This window comes from Abrus precatorius, unplaced genomic scaffold (genome assembly GCF_003935025.1).
Source record: "Abrus precatorius isolate BTA unplaced genomic scaffold, Abrus_2018 Scaffold8, whole genome shotgun sequence".
Taxonomy (NCBI): Eukaryota; Viridiplantae; Streptophyta; class Magnoliopsida; order Fabales; family Fabaceae; genus Abrus; species Abrus precatorius.
This window is the reverse complement of record NW_020874428.1, coordinates 27712105-27722806: the sequence shown is the minus strand read 5'-3', so window position 1 is coordinate 27722806 and position 10702 is coordinate 27712105. Positions and strand designations below refer to the sequence as shown.

Sequence of the window (10702 nt, the reverse complement as noted above, 5' to 3'; positions counted from 1 at the left end):
TGTAGTTGGGCATGTGACTTGGTGGATTTAGCCCTCGTGAGAGCTCCTTTCATATGATCCAATCCCTTATTTGCCCTGTGAATGTAATAACACTATAAAAAATATATTTATTCCAACAATAAACCTCCAAATACCTTTAACTAATAATTTGCATTTGATGAATAAATGCCTCTCCAAAAAAAATGCTAGATTGCATTCCACCTCCAGAACTGTATCCTTAAGGAAAGTTCTATACATAACTGTTACAATAGGCTTTCTCAAAATCAACTCCAATTGGTAATTACCGTGAAACCTTTCCTCCCTCTATTTTTACAGAATCACCTCCTCTGATATGACAGTGTTATTGGAATTGGACCGACCTAGAGTTAAACTGTACTAATTAGGAGAAATAAAGGCCTCTAACGGGTATTTATTGAAATTACTTCAGCATCTCAGAATTATCAACCATATTTTTGGTCAAGGAACTATGAACCTTCCAAACTGGAACAATAAATTGTAGTTAATAAACCCAACAGAGCAAGGCCACATTGGAAATGAATTTTAACCCAGTGCGAACTTTACTCAAAGCGTTGGGAATTTTAATTCAGAAATCGCTACTCGGCCCAAAGGTGTCACAGACCAAAAATAAATTATGATAGTTAATATATACAAAATTCGGATTGCAAAAATACCATTGATCGTTTCCCAAAACACATCTCCCATCACATTCCACATGGATTTTCCCATCACATTCCACATGGATTAGGATCTTAAGGAGCTGCAACGTTACTTCAAAAGTGCCATATAAAATCTGCATTCTTTTTTATTTCATCACCAGTATCAAAAATAGCTTGTAAATCAGTTAATACATCATCATTTAATTTTGGAAAACATCCCTTGGGGTATACCAAATATCAATATCAATATCAATAGCAACTTTCTGAATAGACTTTAAGTGACGGCATTAATTATTAATTAAAACTCTAGAGAAGGGTTGATCCAGCTGTTGCCACATAATATAACATAACCACCACATGCTATTAGCTTCTTCTTCTTTTTTTGAAAAAAATAGTATAACAATAGAAATCACATTCTCATCTCATACATATATTGAATAAAACTTATGTTCAAAAAAAATGATTTCAAATCAAAGCAAATAGCACCAAATGTAGATACATAAACATAATCTAAATTAAATATTCAACAGATTCCATTACAAGAGCACCAGCATGCCGAAAGTTGCCAAGACAAGGTTGCCCCAGATTCCATAGCTGATGATCTTGTAAGAAGAGGAACCATCAGGTGTAGATGATGGAGAGGATGATTTGCTCTCAGCACTTTGTTCAGTTGGAGAATCTGCAGCAGGGGCAATATCAGGAGTTGGTGCAGGAGCAGGAGCAGGAGGAATATCAGTGCCGAAAATGGCCTCAGGAAGTAACACTTTGTCAACCTCATATATTGCAACAGGATCTGTGGAATGAACAGCACTGATAACCTTGGTCCTTGACCATCCTGAATTAATGTGCACTGTCCCTGAGTTATCAGTGAAATTCAAAGTGTAATCACCTCCAGCAAATGTGGGAGTGGAGCTGGTTTGGCTAAGCTTTGTGAAGTCAGCTAGAGAATAGAAATGTGGCAAGGCATGGAAGAGGATCACTTGCTTTATTTGGTCATCAGTGAGTTTGGACAGAGAAGGTTTCTTCAAAGCTGAGAAGGAACTATCTTTTGGTACAAAGATGGTTATTCCTTCTTCAGTGTTGTTGGCTTGGTTTTGGAAAGTGTCAATCACTTTGGTGGACTCAAGGTACTGAAGGAAGGTGTGAAATGGACCAGCAACAGCCAGCAAATCAGTGAGGTTCACATAGTCAGGTGCTGGGGCTGGTGCTGGAGTTGGGCTCAGAGAGGGAGGACTGGCAGTTTTGGCAAATGCTGATGAACTGAGAAGCAGCACAATGTTGCTAACAATGAAAATTGTGGAAAACTCCATATTTTACTTGTCCACTGGTTTATCCTACCTTTCAATACCAACAGTCTCTCCAAATTCCTGTAAAAAAAGAGCCCCACAGTGTTAGATCTCATGTTAACAAAACATACCCAGTAGTGAAAAAGTTAAATAATGCAGGAAAAAAAATAGTGTAAAAAATGAAGTCAGAGTTCAAACTCAATAATAAATAATTTCAACTCCTAATCTTTCCACCTACCCTTATTTGTATAACACTGGAAAGTTGTCCACAGTTTACTAATATCTATAGACTAACATAGTGGCTGAAACCAGATCTTATAAAAGTTAACATAGACCGACAAAAGAAAAACATTCAACAGAACATGGAGTGCATAAGAGAAGATCTAGGAATGCGAATTCAACTAAAGTAACCAGAAGGAAATGCAGATCGAGCATGATACGAACTCTATAATACTTTGATGGGAGCAAAGAAGACTTCAAATGTGCTACTTTTTGCTTCACACTAGTGAGGGAGTGAAAATAGTAAATTCAGAACAGTATGCGAAGTCCCAGAAGCCCAAATTTCTAACTGCTGAATTCGAGATCAGACAACTAATGACATGAATGTTAAACAAATTCTATTGTTTTTTTCACTAACATCACCACCCCCAATGCCAATGGAATCGTTACCAGTTCATTTTCCCCATAAAGTTTCCAACTTCTCGAGCAAATGTAGGTGAGTTAGAGTAGTCAAGTACACAATGACACAGTCCACATTGTGACATCGACCATTGAACCCCACAATGAAATGACACAGATCTACAAAGCTAATCCAAAATCACAAGCACCCATGAAGACTAAAACAACATTCAGATGCAAAAAAACAAGAAAAATTAAAACTTTGCACTAAACCATGCATTGAAGAAAAGTAAGTAAAGGCAAGAAGAGATTGAGATTGTAGAGCACAGACCTGAAAAAAGAGGAATTCAGAGAGAAAGAGAGAGAGAGAAGGAAGAATGTGAAGGACGAAGAATGAGAATGGAGAGAGGGTATATAAAGATGGAATGGAGGGTACGTACCAGCTGGAAGGGGAAGAGAGAGAGAGAGAGGGCTACAGGACAGAGATGGTTCTAACTTGAGAGTGGTTCTTTGGTGGATACATATTATACTTTAATAGAAAATGCCTCTCTGGAACACCCTTTTCTCTACTCGTATGGTGGCCTTTCCATATCCACTTCAACTAATTACTTCTTTAATTCATCATAGACCAACCTTGCACTCTACCCCACCATTTTCCTTTCTCCCCAATTTATCATCTCGCTAACCTACTCATAGAGATTTATTTTTATCACTAAAAATGACTTTGTGCACATAATTTCAACCAGTCCATTTTCACAACTAAAAAAATGATTTAAATATTATGCTTGTTTATTTTTAATAGTGTAACATTTTGTTTGTGTATTTTACCTTGCAACCGAGTTTATATATCAACCATTCAGTGTGGAAGCGAGAAGGAAGTTGACTTAGATGGAGATTTTCACTTAACAGAGGCTGTGATGTTGGCGTAGCTAGTAAAGAAAGGTATACTTAGAAGGACACGATCACTCAAGTGAGATTTTGAGTAAGTGAATGTTGGACTATTGCAAGTGCTTTACCCAAATGCGTTCGGGGTATTCAGATGCTGGAAATTGTATGCAGAAAAATAAAAAAGTGACCGAGTTATGTGGAGGAAATTGTGGTATTATGGACTTTGAAACCGTAATCTCTTCAGCTTCCTATGCATGTGGCATGAGATTGTTAGATGTAAAAATATGACTGGTTAAGACATTCGTCTAAATTACTAATAGCTAGTTTAGATATTCAATTGAATTGGTAACCCAGTTCAATTTTAATGTTCAACATAATGTACTATAAGCACGGCGTCCAATAACATTATTAATCAAAATTAGTGAACCAGTAAAAACTTCATAAGCATTTGAGTAATATAAAAAAAGAACAAAGTGAGTCAATTTCATACGACATATAATAATGTAAAACCGTATTGAGTTGTTGTCTGATGAGTTTTTTGCACAAATTATTAAGTAACATCAGCTACAAGCTATACATATTGCGTTTTGGTTGTAATAACGTAAAGAGTCTAATGTGATTAATGATGGTCATCATAAGAAACTTCATCCTTTTTCTTATCTTTAACAATTCATTGGTGATACTTTTTGTGGGATCTATTCTGTCATACCTTTTCTTTCTTTGTTATTTAAGCTCTATCATACTTCTGTGCCCGCATTGCTTGTTTGAATTTATTTTTTTATGTGAAAAAAATCAATTGACATGACTAAAAGTTTATAGTAACTAATCAAAATCATATACAGTGTAAGTGATGATTAATCCAGTTAGTACATGATGCTATAATTGAACAAATATAATAGTTTTTCTTCATTGAGTTGCCTCGGTGGCCAAAATCATATATCATCAGTTCTCTAAATTGTGTACATTATTTACGCTTTTTTTGTATTTCAATATCTTAGGGCCTAAGGCTAACATAATCCCATTTTTTAGAGTCAATTAACATAATCCCTCTCGAACATGAACATGATAATTTGTGCAAAACTCACTTGGTGGGCCCATAGTGTGTCTGACTCGTGCAATGGTAACATGACCATCAAAATATCGTGAGAAGTTTGAATATCATATGATATATTTGTATTTGGAACACATATTACATTGACTCTAAGGACACAAAGGTTACAAAATACAAACAAAACGCACCCACATAGACCCACCGTCACTTTGGTTGCGCCATGTTTGCCCCCATGCCAACTGTGATTAATCATTTTTTTTTTGGCAAACATGCCCACGAAACATAACTACACTGCTTAGTTCACTGTCGTTTACACAATAATATCAACATAAACCGCTACGCTTCTCAACTCAAACGACAACCACCACCGCCGACACTAGTTTGGTTGATATTTTCCTCTCTCTTATTTTTCTTTTCTTCACTATACTAATGCGCTTATTAGAATGTTAATTATATATATTTTTTAATCATAGTTGAATGAAATTTCTGTAATATCATTAATATTAAATTCACGCAAAATGACACATGAACAACTTGTATATAATTATCATCTAAATAATTATATAGATAGTATTACCTTGTTTTCTGTTCAAATCAATTAATAATAATATTATTATTTAATATAAGACCAATAAGCATATGATAACAAAGAGATTCATTTTTAGCTGGGTTGACTGTAATATCTATTAAATAGAAGCACAAGAACGCATCAACGGTATGCTAGCTACATATAATCGATAAGGTTTAAAATAAAATTAAAAAATGAATAGTAAGAGCAAAAGGGCAGAAACGATTGTGAAATAATACCTTTTCGTCCACATAAGCGATAAGTAAGTTTGACTTGAATGGAGAGGTTAGGAGTAATATGGTTGAAAAACTTAGAAACAAAACTAGTGTAGCTTTTGCATTATTATTATTTGTTTATATTTTGCTTTGCTCATAGTATAGAAGTATCTACCTAAGGGATTATTTAGGTCTAAGAATATAGATAAGCATGCACTTGACAACATTAAGTTATCGTGTTATATACATAAACAATATGTTAGAAATACATTATTTTATACTAAACAATGATCGTAGTATCTTGCTAGAGTTAAAGCAAAGTTAATTAAATTATATATTTTTTTACTCAAATTTACATTACCCAATAACTCTACGCGCACACATAGAGAATCATAATTGCATGTCATTAGACCAACTGTGAAAAGGTTACGGCAATTTTACAAGTAACATGGTGGTGTTTTTTCCTTTCCTTGTACACATATAGATGATTCAAAATACTAATTTTTGTCACGTTTTGGAAATTACTATGTTCTGTATTTTCTACAATATATACTTGCACTGGTTTTTTTTCCCTTTTTCCCTTATGCTTCTAGTTAAACAGTTGGTAGAAATTGAATTGAGACAATACGTTTCACAAACAAGGGAAGTTTTCCATTGGGCTTGAAATCGAAATATACAAGTAGCATATAGGCATATAGCCCTATCAGCTCCTACCAAGTTTCTCTAATCGACTTGATTAGTGAATTGGAAGACAACGCCAAAATCTTGTTAATGGGGGACAGTTATTTTAGCACTAACTACTAAACATGTGAAGTTTATTGGGACCAGCGGTCAAATCAAGCGAAAATGTTTAGGCTAAATCTAGATCGGTGATCAAATCAAATTAACTCTTTACATTAATTACGACTTTAATTATTTTTAACCAACGGTATAATAGCTTTTGTCTCGTTGCAAGACTAGGTGTAAGGGCAATGTCAATGGCCCTAATCTGACTAATTAGTGCACATGAATTTCGTTAAACAAGTCCTTTTAATTATTCCAACTCACATGACAACATCAAAATGTAATAAACAAAGGAAGTAGTTAAGCGATTCAAACTCATCACCCTTCTGGCAAAGTTCACTGTTCATTGCTTGTAAATTTTCTTCGTGAAATTAAAGCAAAAGTAATGCGATTCAAATATAAGAAGAGATGAGAAGGAAGATATTGAAGAAAGGGGTGAAAATAGAATATTCAACTCATTGTTAACTATTCAAACCAACGTGGATTGGTATGAAAGGCTGGGGTCCCCCATCTTGAATGAATGTTTTCTTATGTTGCATTGGAAGATAATGTCAATTGGTCTTCTAAGTGGCTCAATGTAATTGGATGGTATTTTACACAGTAAATTTTAGTGTTTGGTAATTTATATGTAACAAAAAAGAAAAGGGAAAAATTAAAATTGAAGATGTGTCTATGGCTAGGAAGAGTAGCATGAGCAATTGGAGAAATGAGAAGATGAAAGATAGTTGTCAATGTGACTGGCAGCTAGAATAGTCCTATCAGGCTGATTCTATAACGCATTGGATTTAGTGGGTCTTCCAATCTTTTACGCGTCCTTTCGTAGAAAATGATTGCATATTGATGTAATGAATTATATTGCCCTTCAAGCCATCATGCAAATCAACATAATTTCTCAAGAAAATGAAGGAGCATGATACCAAATACAACAGCTTAAGCAAGCTATATTGCATCCTGGACAAGCATCTTGCCAACGAGTTTTAGTCAATGAGGAATTTCATGGAGAATCTTTCGCTGATCATGTTCATGTAGTCTCTCCTCTAATTTAGCATTGTTTATAGCTGGTTGGGTAGGTGTTGCCTTGGGTAAAAAACCTATTTGTACTTCATGAGGAAAATTACTTCTCCATTTGTTGTTCTTCTAAAAGTTTTTATGTAACAAAAGCATTTTATTTATTCCCATTAATTTTTAACAATCTATAGGAAAGGTCAACAAATGAACATGCCTTACCATCTAAATTATACAGCAAAATCACGAGTCACTAGCTAGTCTTGACCAGTCCTATGAAATTAAATTATATATATCTTACAACTTCCAACAAACTACCTCTCATTTGCCCTATGTTTTAGCAAATAAATTTACTAATAATAGGAATTATTAAATGTATAGGGCTTCTATAAAACAAACTTGAAAAAATGAATGCAAGGTCGAGATTTTGGGAAGCCCATCATTAATTGGACTTTCCCTTCAACTCGTTGTGAGTTTCCAAACTATTGTTTCAAGTGACTTTTAAATTTGTACCTTGTCATCTAATATAACATTTACTATTTTGTGGCCGTAGAATAATTAAATTTTTTCGTGTTAATCGTAACTAACTAAAATATGTTACATAATTAAAAATTACTGTTTAATTTAGAAATTACCCATCATTTCAATCGATTATTCAACAGTCAATATTAATATATTATCGGCATCATGGCTGCAAAATCATCTTAAAATTTATTTTGAAAGGTTGATGTCCACAACGTATATAAACTAGATAGATGCAATCAAATGACAACTACAGTAACGCGGCCAGGATAAAGAACCAATGACAGTGGTTAATTAGGGGCTGTTCAATACTCGTTAATGGCTTAATGGTCAAGCATTATTAAATTGATTAGGCTTGTGTAACATCTAAGAAAATGGAGCAGGTTTTTCCAGTGCTTTGATCTGTCTAGGAAAGCGTCATTAGGTGGATGTGACAAAAACAATGCTAAAAAGTCATGCATTCAATTCTAATGAGAAATTAAAACAAAAGTTATTAGAAACAGTAATAATAACAACAAAAGTTTTATTTTACTAAGTGAGGATGATTACATGAAATTATAAAATAAAAAAAAATAGAGTTGAAGCAAGAGAAAAATTCTGATTCCAAAGGAGAATCTATCTTCCATTTCACTCCTCATTGGTTGAAAAGCCCACATATGACATACCAAGGCTTTGCTTCAAATTACATTCAAAGACTCAAAAGCAACCCGACCGCTAAAAGGATTATTGTCTCCAAGATTTAGATTGGCAAAAGTAGTCAAGTTAAGGAGAGTCATACAAAATTTAAAATAAATAATTAAAAAAAAGAGACATGCAAGGTCCTTTTATTGGGAAAGTTACCAAAGATTTCTCTCTGTCTCTGTCTCTTTTATAGTCAATACCAAAAAAATAGGTAGTACAAGCGGGAATTCAGTACCTAGCATATATCTGAATTTCTTAATAGAAATTAAAATATATTTGACTAAATGAAGGAGAGTAACTATTGCAGTTGAAGATTGTGAAGGTTTCCATCCACGTTTAAGCCCACTCCCTCCTAATATCAAAAGTATAGTTGATCTCCAAGTAGCATTTGTTGTCATCGTCAACAAACTGCCAAAGGAAAAATACCATGGTATATACATATATATGGTTGTATCATCAATTCATTATCAATTACCATAATACTGTATAAAAGAAAACATGAAATATTATTCTTGGCTATAGCTCTACAAGCTTAAGCAATGATTACCCAAAATAATCCAATATCTAAAAAACTTCATCCATAAATAAAAAGCAAGGTAAATATGCTTTTGCTTCACTACAGGTCCTAATCCATGCATTATGAAACTAAAACAGTAATAAATTAAAAACAAAATAGTAGAAGAGAATAAGTTAATTTTAACTTATTAAAAAAATTAATTAATTGATTTTTATGTCTTTATTTTCTTCTTCTACCTAGAAACTTGTTCAAACTAGGCTTTAGGAGTGATATTACCTTTGATCTTGCAGAATATGATCCTCTTGCAAATAGCCCAGAGGGTGTGGTTTCTTCTGGCATCTCATGTGTGTAAGGCTCAGCCTGGGGGCTGAAAGTTCCAAGCATCTCTTTTGCACTGTCCACTGAAATTTGAGACTTGTGTAAGAGAATGCGTCATGGGGGTTTGCATGTTAGAATTTTGGAATACACTAAACAAAAAAAGCTTACCCTTGACACCAGTCTTCCAGACAGTATTGGTGTATTTCAAGCCAGACACGATATTATTGTTCACTTGGAAGGTGAATTTCAAACGGTACTGACTACCTTCTTTAAGAGTAAACCATAAACCCTTTGGATTTCCATTTTCAGGAATAGGAAGAACAATGTCATCTCTATCAGGAGAGACGATAGATAGACTGCTAATTTTCACTTCAGGATCCAGGATTTCTACAAACAAATTAAGAATAACACAGTGATCAGTATGAGGACACAGAAGAGAACATATAATAAATGTATCCCAATTAGACACTTAATAAAAGACATGTTCTCAATTATTATACAAACAAACAAATATCCCAAATTTTTTAAGTTTTAATGGACTACATTGAAAATGATTATGATTCCTCAGAATGTTAATTACAGGAAAGTTTTAATTGCACTGGCCTTATATTTTTTCAAAATGAAAAAAAAGAAGCAAATTTGAATATTACAAGCAAGAAAGCCTCAAAAAGGAAATATAAGCAGTCCATATACCTGCAGCACTGTTCACATCCACACTCCCAAGGAGTTGTTCCTTCCATCTCCTTAAACTCTCATCATCCTACATTAATCACAGAATCCAATTAAACAATGAAAAAGAAAGGAAGCAATAGAAGGGTGAATTGAATTTGAGCAAACACCACATACAAACCTTGTCTTTCTCAAGGTGCTCTTTAATAGTGCACTGAGGACCCAATTCAATCTTGGCTCCAACTTCATCCTCCTCCTCCTCAGTTGCATAGATAGAAGTCTCACTCACTTGCCTGCTCAATGGCTCACCTTCACTTTTATAATGTTCTTCATGTTCTTCCGCTGCCTTACCTTTCTCTCCAACGGCATTGTTTTCATCACCCATCTTCTTGGAACTTGAAGCAGCTCCAACAAGGAACCTCGTTAACTCATCAACAGTTACAAGGATCAATAACAATATTAATGGTCACCAAAAGGGAGGAAAAAGGAAACAAATGGCATATAGGCAAAGATGAGTACGTAAGGGAACAGTGAAAAAATGTTTTTCATAAAACGCAACAACTACCATGAATAAGCAGAAGCAAAAAAAGGCTTGCCTGTGGCGTAGCTCAATATTTCAGGAGGAGAGAGAATTATGAGTCATTCTGGGAATTAGTCATGTGGTGATCCGAAATCTCTGTGACATTAACGTTAGTAACATACTAATTTTGACTCGTGTGATCAGGACCCTGATGATGTTTTGTTGAATTTTTATTTTTATTTTTATTTTTAGAATATTTTTTAGGATTAGAAAATTGTGTCATTATTTATTACTGTATTCATTTTTATTTATCTGTTTGCTTTAAATATTATTCTTATGTAACAATATTCACTCAACATAATGTTAATTACATTTCTCTCAATTGTGTTAATTCTAAATAATAAC

General features: G+C 34.0%; 2 protein-coding genes across 3 annotated transcripts; both read right to left on the bottom strand.

The window, feature by feature from the left end:
* Window positions 1-1125: 1125 nt before the first annotated feature.
* Window positions 1126-3131, bottom strand: LOC113847432 (fasciclin-like arabinogalactan protein 7). 2 transcript variants are annotated; one of them, XM_027476534.1, is made up of 2 exons: window positions 3001-3131; window positions 1126-2023 (listed from the first exon to the last, which is right to left on the bottom strand). In XM_027476534.1, the coding sequence occupies exon 2, from the start codon at window positions 1964-1966 to the stop codon at window positions 1193-1195; it is 774 nt and encodes a 257-aa protein (XP_027332335.1). In that variant the 5' UTR covers window positions 1967-2023; window positions 3001-3131; the 3' UTR covers window positions 1126-1192. The 2 variants fall into 2 exon arrangements, with proteins under 2 accessions (XP_027332335.1, XP_027332334.1); XM_027476533.1 differs by having other exon boundaries at window positions 1126-2026; window positions 2896-3005.
* Window positions 3132-8609: 5478 nt separating this feature from the next.
* Window positions 8610-10162, bottom strand: LOC113874610 (rho GDP-dissociation inhibitor 1-like). The gene is made up of 5 exons (XM_027512827.1): window positions 9959-10162; window positions 9802-9868; window positions 9277-9495; window positions 9067-9191; window positions 8610-8681 (listed from the first exon to the last, which is right to left on the bottom strand). Exons 1-5 carry the CDS (start codon window positions 10160-10162, stop codon window positions 8610-8612), a joined length of 687 nt encoding a protein of 228 aa, XP_027368628.1.
* Window positions 10163-10702: the final 540 nt, after the last annotated feature.

Coding starts and splice junctions, on each gene's coding strand:
- LOC113874610 (XM_027512827.1), bottom strand. CDS start 10,162: ATGGGTGATGAAAACAATGCCGTTGGAGAGAAAGGTAAGGCAGCGGAA. Junction 9,869..9,958: donor AGCACCTTGAGAAAGACAAG/GTTTGTATGTGG, acceptor TGATTAATGTAG/GATGATGAGAGTTTAAGGAG. Junction 9,192..9,276: donor CTGGAAGACTGGTGTCAAGG/GTAAGCTTTTTT, acceptor CTCAAATTTCAG/TGGACAGTGCAAAAGAGATG.
- LOC113847432 (XM_027476534.1), bottom strand. CDS start 1,966: ATGGAGTTTTCCACAATTTTCATTGTTAGCAACATTGTGCTGCTTCTC.